The sequence below is a fragment of the Saccoglossus kowalevskii genome, chromosome 13, assembly GCF_978046115.1.
Source record: "Saccoglossus kowalevskii chromosome 13, keSacKowa6.1, whole genome shotgun sequence".
Lineage (NCBI taxonomy): Eukaryota > Metazoa > Hemichordata > Enteropneusta > Harrimaniidae > Saccoglossus > Saccoglossus kowalevskii.
In genome coordinates this window covers 15,815,980-15,835,752 of record NC_140653.1, presented here as the reverse complement: position 1 = coordinate 15,835,752, position 19,773 = coordinate 15,815,980, and the positions used below count along the sequence as shown (strand labels likewise).

The following is a 19,773-nucleotide window of genomic DNA, read 5'->3' as shown; positions in this document are numbered from 1 at the left end:
ACCGGAGTATTAATGATTAAAAACAAAAGAACATTTCACACATCCAATTTTAACGATTAATCATTTGTTTATGACATAATGTGTATTGAATAAACAATAGTGTACAGCAAATTCCGAACGCCAGCAATTACCAGTTGTTATCATAAAAATCAATTAACAATAATACCACACTTACATTTTGTGTTTTAACTCTTTGAAGCTAGAAATTTTCCCGCCAAATTGTGGCGTAGCATTTTGCAAATTTTTATCTATTTTTTCGTTGTTAATTTTGGATTATATGAACATAATTTCTCATTGAAAAAATTTACATAAGTTTATTTTGTAAATAAGTAACAAGTTGCTGTAGGCATTCACTGGGTTAACAGTTCAAAGGTTAAATAATAATACATACCAGGTAATGGCACAAGATTAAACATACTATTTCATTAATTATTTTCATCATATACATACGGCAGAGTGTTTTATAATTTAATTACTCAAAACAATCTGATCTAACCTTAAAATTAAAAAACTACACAGTTGAGCGATTTACATCAAAAGGACAAGGGTGATTTATACAAAAGTCTGAAAGAAGTCTCCCGCAACAGCTAAACGAGATGAATTATTGATGAAGGACTAGAGGAAACTCATTATGATAATTATCTAAATTGTTCATACAGAACATTGATAAATATTTAACAACTACCGTAGTTATCTTTTCGCTCCAAAATATTTATTATATTTCAAGTTAATTTTAAATAAATTCAGAATTGCTAGAATAACGTCAGTGGAAAATTTTTGTATTTTTCACTAAAATTTAAAGTCTGCTACATTTGTATGTTGTTGTAGTTTTCAGAAAAAAATTAAAATAAACTAAAGTCAAAAATACAACTCTTCTCATAGCCAAATAAATGATAACAAAACTCACTGACTTCTTTATGTAAACGCTACTAGAAAATAATATTTGTATAAAGAGAACTTAAAGTTGCTGACAGACTAATTGGATACATGGTGTATAAATGTAACTTGACACTTTTTAAGTGAAAGCTTGCATGGACGCTCAATCTATGCTCAATCTATGACTACAACTACTCCCCTACAGTTCTATTACACTAAAAATTGTCATGTCAATGGCTATTGAGTCTGTCATAATAACTGATGAGAATCATGTGAATTCAGTAATGGTAACGAAGACCATTGACCTGAACAGATTATCGTCTAACAGCAGGTGGTAGAATGAAGTGCACTATTGAGTTCCCCTGCAACTGTAACACTTTCTAATACACTGGTTGTATTACAATATTTGTAGCATGATCGAGCGCATGTCTATTTACCAGATTGCCAGGGTAACTACATTTTTTGTACTTTTATCTTTAATGAGTATTCAACCCAGTTTGATTGCAACCATTTTTCCTGACAACATTTCAGAGCAATATTTGACAAATCTATATGTAATATTTACTATAATTTGGCATTCAAAAGGTGACTTTGGCATTCAAATAATGACTTTGACATTCAGAAGGTGACTTTGGCATTCAAATAGTGACTTTGGCATTCAAATAGTGACTTTGGCACTCAAGTAGTGACTTTGGCACTCAAATAGTGACTTTGGCATTCAAATAGTGACTTTGGCATTCAAATAGTGACTTTGGCATTCAAATAGTGACTTTGGCATTCAAATAGTGACTTTGGCATTCAAATGGTGACTTGGCATTCAAAAGGTGACTTTGGCATTCAAATAGTGACTTTGGCATTTAAATAGTGACTTTGGCATTCAAATAGTGACTTTGGCATTCAAATAGTGACTTTGGTATTCAAAAGGTGACTTTGGCATTCAAAAGGTGACTTTGGCATTCAAATAGTGACTTTGGCATTCAAATAGTGACTTTGGCATTCAAATAGTGACTTTGGCATTCAAATAGTGACTTTGGCATTTAAATAGTGACTTTGGCATTCAAAAGGTGACTTTGGCATTCAAACAGTGACTTTGGCATTCAAATAGTGACTTTGGCATTCAAATAGTGACTTTGGCATTCAAAAGGTGACTTTGGCATTCAAAAGGTGACTTTGGCATTTAAATAGTGACTTTGGCATTCAAATAGTCACTTTGGCATTCAAATAGTCACTTTGGCATTCAAAAGGTGACTTTGGCATTCAAAAGGTGACTTTGGCATTCAAATAGTCACTTTGGCATTCAAAAGGTGACTTTGGCATTCAAAAGGTGACTTTGGCATTTAAATAGTGACTTTGGCATTTAAATAGTGACTTTGGCATTCAAATAGTGACTTTGGCATTCAAAAGGTGACTTTGGCATTCAAAGGGTGACTTTGGCATTCAAAAGGTGACTTTGGCATTCAAAGGGTGACTTTGGCATTCAAAAGGTGACTTTGGCATTCAAAAGGTGACTTTGGCATTCAAATAGTGACTTTGGCATTCAAATAGTGATTTTGGCATTCAAAGGGTGACTTTGGCATTCAAATAGTGACTTCGCATTCAAAGGGTGACTTTGGCAATCAAAGAGTGACTTTGGCATTCAAATAGTGACTTTAGCATTCAAATAGTGACTTTGGCATTCAAATAGTGACTTTGGCATTCAAATAGTGACTTTCGCATTCAAAGGGTGACTTTGGCATTCAAATAGTGACTTTGGCATTCAAATAGTGACTTTGGCATTCAAATAGTGACTTTGGCATTCAAAGGGTGACTTTGGCATTCAAATAGTGACTTTGGCATTCAAATAGTTACTTTGGCATTCAAAGGGTGACTTTGGCATTCAAATAGTAACTTCGGCATTCAAAAGGTGACTTTCGCATTCAAAGTGTGACTTTGGCATTCAAATAGTGACTTTGGCATTCAAATAGTGACTTTGGCATTCAAAGGGTGACTTTGGCATTCAAATAGTGACTTTGGCATTCAAAGGGTGACTTTGGCATTCAAATAGTGACTTTGGCATTCAAATAGTGACTTTCGCATTCAAAGGGTGACTTTGGCATTCAAATAGTGACTTTGGCATTCAAAAGGTGACTTTGGCATTCAAAAGGTGACTTTGGCATTTAAATAGTGACTTTGGCATTGAAATAGTGACTTTGGCATTCAAAAGGTGACTTTGGCATTCAAAAGGTGACTTTGGCATTCAAAAGGTGACTTTGGCATTCAAAAGGTGACTTTGGCATTCAAAAGGTGACTTTGGCATTTAAATAGTGACTTTGGCATTCAAATAGTGACTTTGGCATTCAAAAGGTGACTTTGGCATTCAAAAGGTGATTTTGGCATTCAAAAGGTGACTTTGGCATTCAAAAGGAGACTTTGGCATTCAAAAAGTGACTTTGGCATTCGAGAAAGTACAAATTTTTTTTAACATAATGGTGTTGGCTGTTTACAAATCTGTGCTAAAAATTCATATTATTTTTGTATTTTTACCAATAATTTTTTTGAACCAGTAGAACACCAATAATTTTCATTAAGAGCTCTTAAGATTTTATTTACAAACATTTTAAATATTCAACAGTAAAATAATTGTATTCATGTATTTTCAACTTGATTTTTTAATTCTTATTCTAATTATCGTACAATTGTGACAATCAGCTAAATAGGCTTTCTTGGCTTCTAAATAATATGACAACAAAGAAATGAATACTTTATCTGGATCTCGCCATAGATGCCTCCAACCACAATCAATTGAACCCTTTGATAACCAATATCAACTTTTGTCATCGTGCTGAAATTGACTCACATAAGACATGCAACCAATTTGAAATTAAAGAAAGAAATCATGGAAATTAAAACACATAAAAATGGGCAAAATGTAGCCCAAAAATGTTGGCAGGGGAAAAAAATGGCACTGAAAGGGTTAATAAGATTACAGTAACCACGAAGGTTAGGTCAATTGCAGCGATTTATATTTGACAATCACACTTTCAAGAAAATGAAATGGAACATTATTGAGGTAGAATTGAATCAAAGTCAGGGGACCCGTGGAATTAAAGTCGACTGGAATTCAAGCCAGATATACTTTCGCAGCACAAAAGCTTAAAGTACCGTAATTGACATAAACAGTGGCCATTCAATCCTTAACAACTTTTGAGAAGATGATTAGAAAACGCTGAGGCTTGTATACAAGATGGCTGAGCTAGCACACTCATAAAAAATTAATCTTAAGAATTAATATTACTCAGATAGTACTTGTGCATTTAGTTAGTTGCCTGCCACTTAAAGGCCATTGCGATTTGGACACTTATATTCAGATGTCTGTTTTACAAATCTATATGTACAAGATAACACACTGGTTATCTCTGGCTTATACATGTATACCTTCACCTCCAGGCAGGCAGCAACTACACTCAACATAGTGCATCTAGAATTCCATACACACATCACGGATTTACAATTGATGATGTTTACAGCTGGGCTTGTATGCTCTATCAACTGTTACCTTACCAACGCACAACAAGACTATTTCATACTCATCCTGTAAACTCCCTGCAAAGCGCATTTCACCAAATTAGGTCACAAATTTTGAGTAATCATAATGAAAAAATTTCAATTACATTGTAAATAAAAACAAAATCAATTAAATGACAAACAAACAAAACTCACCTCGCAAACTCTTTTTCTAGTGTAGCTAGTTCTTTTGATGGACCATGGAATACACTTGTGCGTGGACGAGAAGCTCCATTAACAATACGAACATTCTGGAATCAAATAAAAAAAATACTATTAATTAACCATAACAAGTATTTTCATGATGAGGCAATTTTTGTATCAAATTAATTTCCAACACTGATATTCTTAAACATTGCTGGCTTTTATAACAGTTATACACATACAGTGGGCAGGTATATAATCCAGTATACTGTACAATAAAACTCAGCAGTAGAGTGTGGGCAGGAGCGAGTCAATTGGACAGGATTAAGTGTCCATTGTTTAATAACTCAGCAGTACAGTGTGGGCAGGAGTGAGTCAATTGGACAGGATTAAGTGTCCATTGTTTAATAACTCAGCAGTACAGTGTGGGCAGGAGCGAGTCATTTGGACAGGATTAAGTGTCCATTGTTTAATAACTCAGCAGTACAGTGTGGGCAGGAGTGAGTCAATTGGACAGGATTAAGTGTCCATTGTTTAATAACTCAGCAGTACAGTGTGGGCAGGAGCGAGTCATTTGGACAGGATTAAGTGTCCATTGTTTAATAACTCAGCAGTACAGTGTGGGCAGGAGTGAGTCAATTGAACAGGATTAAGTGTCTAGTATTTAATAACTCAGCAGTACAGTGTGGGCAGGAGTGAGTCAATTGAACAGGATTAAGTGTCCATTGTTTAGTAACTCAGCAGTACAGTGTGGGCAGGAGTGAGTCATTTGGTCAGGATTAAGTGTCTAGTATTTAATAACTCAGCAGTACAGTGTGGGCAGGAGTGAGTCAATTGGACAGGATTAAGTGTCCATTGTTTAATAACTCAGCAGTACAGTGTGGGCAGGAGAGAGTCAATTGGACAGGATTAAGTGTCCAGTATATAATAACTCAGCAGTACAGTGTGGGCAGTCAGTGAGTCAATTGGACAGGATTAAGTGTCCATTGTTTAATAACTCAGCAGTACAGTGTGGGCAGGAGTGAGTCATTTGGACAGGATTAAGTGTCTAGCATTTAATAACTCAGCAGTACAGTGTGGGCAGGAGTGAGTCAATTGGACAGGATTAAGTGTCCAGTTTATAATAACTCAGCAGTACAGTGTGGGCAGGAGTGAGTCAATTGGACAGGATTAAGTGTCCATTGTTTAATAACTCAGCAGTACAGTGTGGGCAGGAGCGAGTCATTTGGACAGGATTAAGTGTCCATTGTTTAATAACTCAGCAGTACAGTGTGGGCAGGAGTGAGTCAATTGAACAGGATTAAGTGTCTAGTATTTAATAACTCAGCAGTACAGTGTGGGCAGGAGTGAGTCAATTGAACAGGATTAAGTGTCCATTGTTTAGTAACTCAGCAGTACAGTGTGGGCAGGAGTGAGTCATTTGGTCAGGATTAAGTGTCTAGTATTTAATAACTCAGCAATACAGTGTGGGCAGGAGTGAGTCAATTGGACAGGATTAAGTGTCCATTGTTTAATAACTCAGCAGTACAGTGTGGGCAGGAGAGAGTCAATTGGACAGGATTAAGTGTCCAGTATATAATAACTCAGCAGTACAGTGTGGGCAGTCAGTGAGTCAATTGGACAGGATTAAGTGTCCATTGTTTAATAACTCAGCAGTACAGTGTGGGCAGGAGTGAGTCATTTGGACAGGATTAAGTGTCTAGCATTTAATAACTCAGCAGTACAGTGTGGGCAGGAGTGAGTCAATTGGACAGGATTAAGTGTCCAGTTTATAATAACTCAGCAGTAGAGTGTGGACAAGAGTGAGTCAATTGGACAGGATTAAGTGTCCAGTATATAATAACTCAGCAGTACAGTGTGGGCAAGAATGAGTCAATTGGACAGGATTAAGTGTCCAGTTTATAATAACTCAGCAGTACAGTGTGGGCAGGAGTGAGTCAATTGGACAGGATTAAGTGTCCATTGTTTAATAACTCAGCAGTACAGTGTGGGCAGGAGTTAGTCAATTGGACAGGATTAAGTGTCCATTGTTTAATAACTCAGCAGTACAGTGTGGGCAAGAGTAAGTCAATTGAATAGGATTAAGTGTCCAGTTTATAATAACTCAGCAATACAGTGTGGGCAGGAGTGAGTCAATTGAACAGGATTAAGTGTCCATTGTTTAATAACTCAGCAGTACAGTGTGGGCAGGAGTGAGTCATTTGGACAGGATTAAGTGTCCAGTTTATAATAACTCAGCAGTAGAGTGTGGGCAGGAGTGAGTCATTTGGACAGGATTAAGTGTCCAGTTTATAATAACTCAGCAGTAGAGTGTGGGCAGGAGTGAGTCATTTGGACAGGATTAAGTGTCCAGTTTATAATAACTCAGCAGTAGAGTGTGGGCAAGAGTGAGTCAATTGGACAGGATTAAGTGTCCAGTTTATAATAACTGAGCAGTAGAGTGTGGGCAAGAGTGAGTCAATTGGACAGGATTAAGTGTCCAGTTTATAATAACTCAGCAATACAGTGTGGGCAGGAGTGAGTCAATTGAACAGGATTAAGTGTCCATTGTTTAATAACTCAGCAGTACAGTGTGGGCAGGAGTGAGTCATTTGGACAGGATTAAGTGTCCAGTTTATAATAACTCAGCAGTAGAGTGTGGGCAGGAGTGAGTCATTTGGACAGGATTAAGTGTCCAGTTTATAATAACTCAGCAGTAGAGTGTGGGCAGGAGTGAGTCATTTGGACAGGATTAAGTGTCCAGTTTATAATAACTCAGCAGTAGAGTGTGGGAAAGAGTGAGTCAATTGGACAGGATTAAGTGTCCAGTTTATAATAACTGAGCAGTAGAGTGTGGGCAAGAGTGAGTCAATTGGACAGGATTAAGTGTCCAGTTTATAATAACTCAGCAGTAGAGTGTGGGCAGGAGTGAGTCAATTGGACAGGATTAAGTGTCCAGTATATAATAACTCAGCAGTACAGTGTGGGCAGGAGTGAGTCAATTGGACATGATTAAGTGTCCAGTTTATAATAACTCAGCAGTACAGTGTGGGCAAGAGTGAGTCATTTGGACAGGATTAAGTGTCCAGTTTATAACTCAGCAGTACAGTGTGGGCAGGAGAGAGTCATTTGGACAGGATTAAGTGTCTAGTATTTAATAACTCAGCAGTACAGTGTGGGCAGGAGTGAGTCATTTGGACAGGATTAAGTGTCCAGTTTATAATAACTCAGCAGTACAGTGTGGAGAGGAGTCACATAGTTTGGCAGACAGGAGTGAGCAAATGCTAAAAATAAATATTTATCCCTCTTTTCAGTATTAGATATATAAATCAATCGATAAAACATAAATGTCATACTGCATGTAACATATGAGTTAGTATCCTTTGAAGAATGGTACAATTCCAATTTGAAGCATTCACAAGATTTAAAATTGTTTCCCAAAATCTCCAGAAACGATATATCATTCACATATTCAACATTTCATCATATATTGAACCTCAATTAATCAGAACAAAAGTTAGTTTGGAAACAATTAACCATTAACAAAAGTTAGTTTGGAAACAATTAACCATTAACAAAAGTTAGTTTGGAAACAATTAACCATTAACAAAAGTTAGTTTGGAAACAATTAACCATTAACAAAAGTTAGTTTGGAAACAATTAACCATTAACAAAAGTTAGTTTGGAAACAATTAACCATTAACAAAAGTTAGTTTGGAAACAATTAACCATTAACAAAAGTTAGTTTGGAAACAATTAACCATTAACAAAAGTTAGTTTGGAAACAATTAACCATTAACAAAAGGTAACAATAAATGATGGTATGTGTTGGTACAGCCATTGCTCTATGAAAATTCATTTTATTAAACAGGTGTATATTACACACAAGTACAATTGATGGGCAGTGTTTACTATTTCAATACCATGTCATTTAAACAAAATACATTCTATACATGTACATGGTTACATATGTATCTCTCAAAATCAAACTGTAACCTTGACGATGACCCATAATTTTTGTTTATCGAATCCCAGAGATGTACACGATTTATTTAGCCAAGGAATACATGAACAGAACGCTATACTATCACTACTAACTGTAATGAGTAACTTGTTTTTATTTTAAAATTTTCATTTACATCCATTACATCTTATTTGTTAGCTATTGTCCTACTCAACAAGTACTGAAGCCAAATTATGTTCTGTTTTCTAAACTAAACTGCAATACATGTACCGGGTACCTATTTAAACCTGTATGCTTGTATAAGAACAATTTTGAATAAATCAAGAAAAATATGAATTAAATTATTTCAGTGATATGAATATTTAAAAAAAAAACTGTAAAACAGACCCCTTAAAATGTATTCTTTTTATGAGTTGAATTCCTGTACAACCAAAGAACAGAACAATAACAATAGAACAGCAGAACCTGCACATGAGTGTGTGCCTAAACAAAATTACTGAAAAATTCTATGACTAAAATGTGGTCAAATATGCTGATAATAGTATTGACAGGTTCGATCAACAAGCAATTTAAAAAAGTGCATTTTAATCAACATTTGACATTCTCCAAATTTCAATTTTAAGTTCAATAATTTTAATTTCCGATCGTGATCGTTAATTCTCTATCAGATGAAGTCTGCGAGCTCATCTCTTAAGATGCTAGCAATTTGACCCTGAGAATCGATGGATTACTTTTTTATGTTGGACACAATAGTCTGAGAGTATTTTTTATTAAAAAAATGATGCATTAAGGTGGCAGGATACCACAACAAAAGCATTTTGTGTGACCAGAACAGAGCTGATCAAAGAAGCTTTTTGCGTTGTCCTGGTGAATAACGCATGTTAATAACAAATTTTCATTCGCGTTAATGTGAGAAAATAATCATCAGTGCTAACTTTTTTTCTTGCCATTAAGAGATAGACAACTCGTAAAAAAACGTCTTTATAAGCAGAGAGAAAGCATGCCAATAAACACTTCATCTCTTGTACGCCTACATCGTATCAGTATAATGACGAATGTGAACAGACTGATAATGTTTCACTTTTGTGTTTTAATATTTTACAAATGATGATTTTTTTTTGAAAGGATCACAAAATCCATCACATATATTGATGATTTTCTTCAGAAAAAGACAAAAGTTCACTAAAATCCATCAGTATTTTCTTTTAAAACTGAAATTACAGAACCTTTTGCCGAAAGCATGTTTTATTTCAACACTGAAAGATTGAGATTATTGCTTTCTTTTTATCACTGATTTTTCTACACTGTGTACCACGGTCATGAAGAAATATATCACATAACTAGAACACATACTGACAATGAAACATTGTATCGTTTATTTAATTCCCACCAAATATAAGTTTACACACACTAAGTATTAAGAACAAATTAAATTTTTTTTAAGTTTAATTTTGAATTAATTCAACCAAAATTTCACCAACTTTCTGAAAAAAAATACATGTATACTTCTTTGAAAATATACAATCATAGCATCTCAGTAAGTCTGCCTTCTTATTTGCTGTATTTTTTAAAATTTGTTGCGAGATTAGACAGGGCCATTTAATAACTTACATGTTTATGGTAGTTACTTTAAAGGGAATGATGTTACTCCCTGGGACTGTTTACATAGCTGTAGAATTAAATACAGTCAAACCTGCCTATAGTGACCACTTTTTGGTAGTCCCAATACATAATGTATGAGCAACCTGTGTATAAAGACCACCTGCCTATAGTGACCACTTTTAGGTAGTCCCAATACATAATGTATGAGCAACCTGTGTATAAGGTCATTGCATTGTGAAGTCATATGTTTTGCCAACCATGGGAACTATTGCTTACAAATCAATGCAGGCTTGAAATCTGCTGTAGACATTGCTCAATAGTTGTTTTATCGAGAGGAACACATACAATATATGATATTTATTAACAAAAACAACAACAAATGCCATTTTTTTATCGAGAACGTGCAATGGCCTATAGAGAAAATACCTGTCTTATGTGACCAATATTTTTGAAGAGTCACCTTTGCTTAGAGACTTAAATAATTTTTAAACTTATTTGATTCTGAACAACTCAAATATGGTAAATTTGTTTTTGTTGCAACAGTACAATCTCATGATTTCTCGGACAAATATTATGTATTATGGTATGATCCACATTAGAACAATAATAATAATAATAATAATCCAACCTATAGAAATTTTTCTATATTGGCCAGTGTGATGAGTTCCTTGGGTGGTCACTATACGCAGGTTTGAGTCAATGGAGACACAAATACTCAAATAAAATATGAAATTATTTTTTTCTCTTATCAATAAATAGAAACATTAAGATAGACTAGTAGCCTATGAATGTGTCGAATTTTTGCCAGGTGAATTATTGTTTTAGCAAAAAATCGATTAGTCCAGCAATGAGGCGGTCAGACTAAGATAGGAATTATGGTTGTATTGATATTCATAGAAAATCCATTACTTATGAAATAAGTAATAACTTACATAAGTAATAAGAGACAAGGCACTGATTGATTCACTATGTTAAAGTAAACAGTGATTTTTACAAACAATATTTGGAAACCACTCAGTTATTAGAATGGATATATAAATAAATACAATGTCAAACATACAAAAACTGTGTTAAAATAAACTACATCTATCTAGGGACTATGAATACTTAGATTGACAGGAACATTATTAATATTTAATATGACTGGGATTTAATGTAGAAAAATGATTGTAATGGGAAATACATGTTATTAAAATTATTGAAACTTTTTTAAATAGATACTCTGGGAAGACAAACATGCAGTAAATCAAGGAAAGCACTTTATACATGTATATTGTAATTTCAAATAAACCAATCCAGACAACCCCAACTTTCACCTCTATTACAAGAGATTGTCAGCTGTGCATTCTCACTGGCATATACCTCGTTTAATGGACAAATGGAATAGATAGTGTTGGGCTGAATAACTTTGAGACATTTTTGGTCATTTTAACGTTTACTTAATGTGTTTAAGTGTGTCAGTATTTTTCAGAAAAACGTGAATGCATTATACAATGTAAGCATTCATCTTTCATATGGTACTATTAATATTTCTTTAAACATATACATATGTTAGATGCTCAATTCTCTTTAAAAAATACTAAAAAAGACATGATCTGTTTTATGAATTGAAAAAACCCAAACATATTGGCAATTGAACACTACATTCAGAGTCAGCTTTATAAAGACAGTTGCTGCACGATAATCTGCTTAATTTGCATATATAACAACTACAACTTATTTCCTAGCCTGGGCCTGTAGTACCTTTGCAGAGTAAAAAAGATATTGTCTTCTTTCATCCAAAATATTAACACTTTGAGAACCATAATTTTCCAACATTTTATATATTTTTCTATTTTTTTCTTGAAAATTTTAGACCAAATGAACATGATTTCCTATTGGCTATAAAACTTGATCAAAAGTTTAGGAAAATTATGAAAAATGTTATATGGGTTTACATTATGTTTGTGAATAGACACAAAAGTTGACTTTGGTGCTCAAAGGGTTAATGATATGTAAATTACCTAATTAATATGCATATACTGTATATAGAACTATTTTGTGAATGGTGACAAAAGTTGACTTTGGTGCTCGAAGGGTTAATGATATGCAAATTACCTAATTAATATGCATATACGGTATATAGAACTATTTTGTGAATGGTGACAAAAGTTGACTTTGGTGCTCAAAGGGTTAATGATATGTAAATTACCTAATTAATATGCACATAAGTATATAGAACTATTTTGTGAATGGTGACAAAAGTTGACTTTGGTGCTCAAAGGGTTAATGATATGTAAATTACCTAATTAATATGCATATACGGTATATATAACTATTTTGTGAATGGTGACAAAAGTTGACTTTGGTGCTCAAAGGGTTAATGATATGCAAAGTACCTAATTAATATGCACATAAGTATATAGAACTATTTTGTGAATGGTGACAAAAGTTGACTTTGGTGCTCGAAGGGTTAATGATATGCAAATTACCTAATTAATATGCATATACGGTATATAGAACTATTTTGTGAATGGTGACAAAAGTTGACTTTGGTGCTCAAAATGTTAATGATATGTAAATTACCTAATTAATATGCACATAAGTATATAGAACTATTTTGTGAATGGTGACAAAAATTGACTTTGGTGCTCGAAGGGTTAATGATATGTAAATTACCTAATTAATATGCACATATGGTATATAGAACTATTTTGTGAATAGTGACAAAAATTGACTTTGGTGCTCAAAGGGTTAATGATATGCAAATTACCTAATTAATATGCACATATGGTATATAGAACTATTTTGTGAATGGTGACAAAAATTGACTTTGGTGCTCAAACGGTTTTTGCCCAATGGTTTTGTAGGGAACTAGCCTGTACTTTCAAAAGTATTTTCGGCAGATACAATAAGCATGTTGTTACAAAGATGATCTCTGATGAAAGCAATGTCTCTTATCTGATGTAGACCTCAGGTTTCAAACAGAAACCATTAGATTATAACTCATTAAGATATGCCGGTATGGCAGGTACCATATGTGCATCAGGAATTAAGTGTTCACTCTTATTAAAAACACCTGACACCAACTCCTCATTTATTCACTACTTTCACCATATTTTGTAATGTATTGTCTATATGTATTTTGGTTGTAGTGCGACTTTTGTTTAATGATCTATGGTTGGGGTTTTATTCCCACAATGCACCACTGCCTTCAACATTGTCTACCAGATCCATGGTGGAAAATACCATATTTTATTTCAGGAGAATTACTAAAATTTATGAACAGTTCAAGGCGAATGTACGTCTTAATTGTTGAGCAGATTTTCAACTGAAAACATCAACATGCAATACAGAAAAGTTTAATTGCTGTCATGTGAAAATCGGCTTAGACTATTTCAGTTTGGTTCATTGATATTTCCAGTTAAAGTCTATATGTAAGAGCAATGTACATCTGTGATATACAAACAAGATATCTGCATATATAAACCAAAAAACCTTCTCCAGGACATTTTTCATTTTAATTTGGTCTAAAACCATTTGCTGAATGCCAAAGTCATCATTTTTTTTGTCACCATTCAAACATTTTAAACCAACATAATTTTCTTTAAATTTTGCTCAAGACTTGCAGGCAATAGTAAAACATGTCAATATTGTCCAAAAAAAGTTCAAAAAGCCAAATATTTTTTGTATTTTATTACTGATGACCAGGAAAAGATTTATGATAAAAATACATTACTTTGCGGTGTGGATATCCTAAAGGGATAATGAATTAAGTTGATTCTGCAATAAACAAAGTAAATTTGTGACAAACAAACAATCCAATTAATTGCAATTCTCTTTGTACTTAATGCACAGCCATTGCATTTCACACATATCCGGCCAACCACCAAAAAGTGCAAGTCTGTTCAAATAGTGAAGTGAAATGCATCAAGGTAGTAATTTGCACACTCAACTTCCTCCTTAAATTGATATTTATATTTGCGCGACTTCCTGCAGTATCAAGACTATAGCAGCCTTCTTTATATTGCTCATTTGTTCCAGTGTAATCACCTCGTTATGTGGGCTACACCAGGGTAGGCAAAAGTATTCACGATCGTAATTTTTCAACTGCTACACATTCACTGTAACAATCATCTATGCCTGATCATTAATTCAGAGGTGAATAAAGATTTCCAATGCATATAAGCAGACACTTTAACCTTTTGAGTGCCAGATAGACATTTGGACCATACAGACAGTTTCAGACATTGCTTTTAGTTTTTGATCAAAAAGTTTGTCAATTTTTATCAATATTTCGTATGCGGAGGAGCAGACTGTACAACATCATTTTGTAGATGGTACCAAAAATTGACAAAGGTGCTCAAAGGTTAATAAAGTTTAGTAATAAATGACTGATCTATAGAATGTTTTTTGACAGACCAGTCGTCATCAGGAAATTTCATTTATATATAACTTCAAGACAAATCAATGGATAGCAAGGATTGATCACGCATCAGAGCCCAAAATGTGAAACTCATGCAAGATTATTGCGTACTTTTCATAATCAATTATATTAATAAATGATAGTTTAACCTAATATTAAATCCCAGACTGAATAATCAATAACACACTCACATCAAATTCTTGCTAGTCTGATGCGTAAACGAGAGCGACACTCAATTTAGAGTATTTATGTTAGAGAAATCACCATCAAAATTTGTTTATTATATTTGACTTGTCAACGGGCACACTGGCGCCAGGTGTTGCATAATCTTTGTTAAAATTCAATAGTTTTCTTATAGATAAAATGCACTGAAATCTCAATGGTCTTTGCTAATGATTTTCCAGATTACCATAAATTGCAAGCTCTTTTCATTTATGATTTTCAGTGTTCATAAAAACCTACAAGAAGTCTAACAAAAGAACTACTTTCTGAACATCCTAATGGTAACCACGGTTACAAATTCAGTGCATTTATATAAATGCTACCTTGTGAGGCAAGTCTGCTTGTTCAACTTGTTTGTAAATCATTAAATATATTATAACCAAGACTAAATTTTTCCCTATCAAACAAATATTTCTTGTATTCTCTATGATTGTTTTACAAATTTTCAATGTTTATCCCACCTAGAATTCCAGGCTGGCTTAGTGTATGTAGTCACACTTTTTTTTTTGAGATTTAGAGATTTGTTGCTATAAGCTTTGACATACATCAAAAGTTAGCAGTAAGTGCAAGAAGCGGGAAGGTGGGGGTATCATCAAATCCCATTCCACCTCAATATTGGGGTCATACACGCTAGTGAGAAAATTAGAATCATGAAAATAATTTACCTGCAAGCTGGCAAGTTTGCTGGTGGTAGACACTTAAATTAATTAAAATCACAAAACCCAATCAAGAAGTGATAATCATATTGTACCACGCTCTATTGAAACCACATCTCTGATAGCAATTTATTTGGGTTTCAGTTTAGGGTTTTGGAATGCGTTTATAATAGAGCAAATACTGTACTGCTGCTATTTTTTTATTTCAAATTTAATAACCTATAATATTTAAAAAAAATGAACTTTTTGTTGTTTGCTATTGTTTTTAATTTCAATATGATTATTATAAGAAACTTTTTTCTAGTTTGGGCAATCATTTGTATTATTCCCAGCTATAACTACATGTATTGAACAGCCCCAGATGACCATTACAACATGAAATGAGAATTATTCTTCTAATAGAACAAATTTCGTACTATAAACTAGTATTCAGTTGATTTATTTCAAAACACTTGTGTAACAAGTTTAATTTTAATCTGATTTTTTGAGTTATGCAAATTAGGTAAACAATACCCAATGACTAGTGGTACTTGAAAACAACTAAAAATATGCTTATTTATCTAAATTAGTTAATTAATATGCACAGTTTTAACCCTGAACTGATAACTTCTATGAATTACGTCGAGCACCTATGTTTCATTGAAATCTTATGAGTTGTTATTGAAATATATTATGTGGAAAAGCTGAAAAAAAAAGCTTTTTTATGCATATTAGACAATTAATATACTAGTACACAGAATTCAACCAAAAACTAAATAGTATTTCCATGGCACGAATGTTCTTTGCCTTATTTGAGAGCATCAATATATCAAGTTTTTATTAAAATTTAATGATTAGCATATATATTAATTAATGGAAAGGCCAAAAAATTACTAATTTGTATGCAAATTAGATAATTTATATGCACTAATTTCAACACCACACTAAATCAGGTCAAAAGAACATCTATATACCAAGGTTGATTAAAATTTAATGATTAGTACTTGAGATATAAGTGGAAATGCTGAAAATTTACTATTATGCAAATTAGGTAATTAATATGCAAGCATTTTAATCCAAAACTAGTGAATTGTGATGATTGTTTTTTGAGATAATGGCGGGACAAGCACACAAATACACACATACAGGGTATTAAACAGCGAAGAAAAAAGAAGTAAAAAAGAAAAAAAATATGGAGGGAAAAACTAGTGATTGATAAGTCGGGGTTAAATCCACTAGTGATGGTGTTGTTGACGGCTCGTATTACGAAAATGAATTACAGAGAAAATAATCCAATTTTGTCAGTGAGATTATAGTGATACACACAAAAAATAATGTAATTAGCATATCACATTGTGATTTCTTGACCTCAAGAATGAGATTCTGGAAATTATCAATGAATTGAAGATTAAATCGTATACCTAGACTAATTTTGTTCTAAAGCAGAATTGGTCATGAGTATGTTGTGCAGTGGTGTTGTATTACAAAAGGCTCTTCAAGGTTAACAAAGTTAATGAGATATTGAATACTAAACAGCAATAAGTAACACCTTAATTTTGTGCATTTTTCTATAATTGCTTACTCAAGTAACTTAATAATTTTTTGGAAATACTAAAACTAAAGTTCAACAAGTGTGTTTATTTTGTGTTAAGGGACATACTGTAAGCCACTTTCCATTTGCAAGACATATTTTCGTGAGTCAATAAAAATCGTTACATTTTGTAGCAGTGAAAATATTTCCTGGGATCATTCGACACAGTGTCACAAAGTTTGTCTTCACAAATTCCACAAAATTATCAGATCCATAAAATTCACTTATGCAAATAACGTGCAAATTTGCTATCCTTCTGTTTACTTATTATGTACAACGAAGGATTAGGGTATGCAAATTAGATATATATCTGGATATATGTACATAACAGATCTCATAATCTCATGAGTTCTAAGTATGTGTCAATGGAACATATTTTTAATGACCAATGGCATTACAGAATGCAGAAATGATCATCGCCATATTTGGAAACAGTTAATGGTTTCGCACAGTATGTATGTTTGTTTGTCTTGAGATTTTGTGACAATCTTCCATTTCCGTTAGCTGCGAGATCCTGTATTATGAGTGACATTGAATGTAAAAACAGAACAAACAAAGGTAATTTTTACAGCGGTGTTAAAACATCGTGTGAGATTCAAAAAATGCAAAAGGATTTTTGGGTTATTTCCACTCTCAATATTAAATGTGCTATACACATTTAATTATAGTCGATTTTGATGATTCGTAAGGACATCGCAATGCCAAATTCTCCTCTGAAAGATCAGCATTTCAACTTTTAGCTATTAAACAAATTCAAGTTCAAAATTATAATTATAATTTTGATACAAACTATACACGATCAGTGCATTAATTATCTCCAAAGCTATCGTTTTATTTATCGAGAAGAAAAGCATACAATTTCCAACTATCATAGGAACTCCCTGTGGAGTGCACTAACTTAGTACTTGAATGATTAAAACGCCATCAATATTTGTAACAGCATGTTCAATGGTCACGACCACAGGCCATAACTACCCTAAGTAATACATATTGAAAATACAGAGGTAATAAAACTGAAACATACAGCAAACAATCACAGCTCGTGCATATGTATTTTCATAAGCACTGAGTGACCTTTTCACCTGCTAGACTTTGACGTAGACCGCAACATTTTTGTATCAATATCAAACTTACTGTGTCACCCTTTAAAGACTTACCCCTCCAAAATATTAATGCAACATTTTACTAATTTTTTTATAATTTTTTATATTTGTTTTGTTAATTTTAGAAAAAATGGACATAATTTTCCCTTGACTATAGGTCTTCATCAAAATTGTTAAAAAAAATTAGGTGACAAAATTGACTTTGGTGGTCAAAGAGTAATGCCGACCCGCACAGAATAAATTTGAACGCTGGTAACAGCTTTCAGCTGGATTTTATGAGAAGACGAACAGACATCATACAGTTCAATATCGCGAAAATTGACAATGGCAAAATGAAAAGTAACAACCAATTAAATTGAGAGGAAACTCTTTATGAGAAATTCACCCAAAAATGCAGCTTTTCACTTTAAAAGTGCCTTCTAATTCCATACTCACCTATTAAAAACACATAAAAATTCAAAGCTAAATTTAATGACTATTGTTGAACCCTTTCTCACTTTGACGTATGCACTTTGAGTAATTTCCAAAACACATATATTGGATAGAATTTAGTGAATCTTTATTACAACGAACAAATGCAAGACATTGCTACACAATAACAGGATCTTACCTACTCACTATTACCTTAATAAAAAGTCCATCAACAAAAATCTCAAAGAGAAGAAAGCTTTTTGTTTCATCGAATCAAGAAGGGACAGATCAATTAATTTCTAGAGGGGGCTGTTTAATCTTCATTAATCTGTATTCATCAATGCTTGTAAATACATGTTTATTCGGGATTGCCATACTTTTTCCCGCCAAAAGTTGGATGCCATTTTTAAAAATGTTTTTTTTTTTTAAATTTCTTTGTTAAAGCACTACAGTCGTCACATGGCACATGCTCGAATTTCATGAACGCAAATGCGTTTTACACCATTTTCATTTTTGTTCGAAGAGAATAACTTTATGACAGTTTAACCTATTGGACATAGTACTTTGTCTCCAGCCAATATTTGTGTGCAGTAATTTGCATATTTCTATGTATTTTTTGTTAATGTTTGATCAAATGGTAAATAATTTCCACTGGTTACAGGTCTTGTTCATACAATTTGCAAAAAAAATTGTTTATAGGTTTTATTTCAAGGAAGATAACAAAAGTGAGTAAAAAGTTGGAGGTCGTCATGCCGACATATTGTGTTTAATATGAGTCTCATACCAATGTTTGCAATGCATGTAATATACACTGTTTATTTAACTGAAATTCAAAAATATGCTACGCGATAACCATCACCCTTTCAGTAATATTTCAGACCCAATTTTATCATATCTCCACTTCAGAATCTAACCATAATTTCCCCCTAATAATATTTGATCTGACCCTGAAGATATTTGCACAATTACCATATAAGTGAATTATCCACACACAGATGTTCACATGGATTGATGGTCTCTGTCATCATTCGAGATTTACCCATTTCAACTGCTGTTTCTTTCAACATTATTAAATAAAAAATAAAATTCCCTAAATTTTTATGTGATTTTTGATACAATAAAATAATAGATTATGACCATATTAGGTCTTGAACAAAATTTCAATATGCATGTCGGATTTGAGTACTGTGGAATACTTTATTTTTGCTGGAATTAATTTTTGCTGAAAAGACATTTTGAGCGTTTTGTATGGAATTTATTTTCACTGATTTTTTATGAGTTTAATGTGAAATATAGGA

General features: G+C 33.1%; 1 protein-coding gene across 1 annotated transcript in view; it reads right to left on the bottom strand.

Moving 5' to 3' along the window:
• LOC102804469 (sodium/calcium exchanger 3-like) overlaps positions 1–19,773 on the bottom strand; it is a 96,464-nt gene that overhangs the window by 45,328 nt on the left and 31,363 nt on the right. The window contains exon 3 of the mRNA XM_078007580.2: positions 4,576–4,670. Coding sequence (XP_077863706.1) covers positions 4,576–4,670 — 95 coding nt within the window. The remainder of the gene's footprint in view (positions 1–4,575; positions 4,671–19,773) is intronic.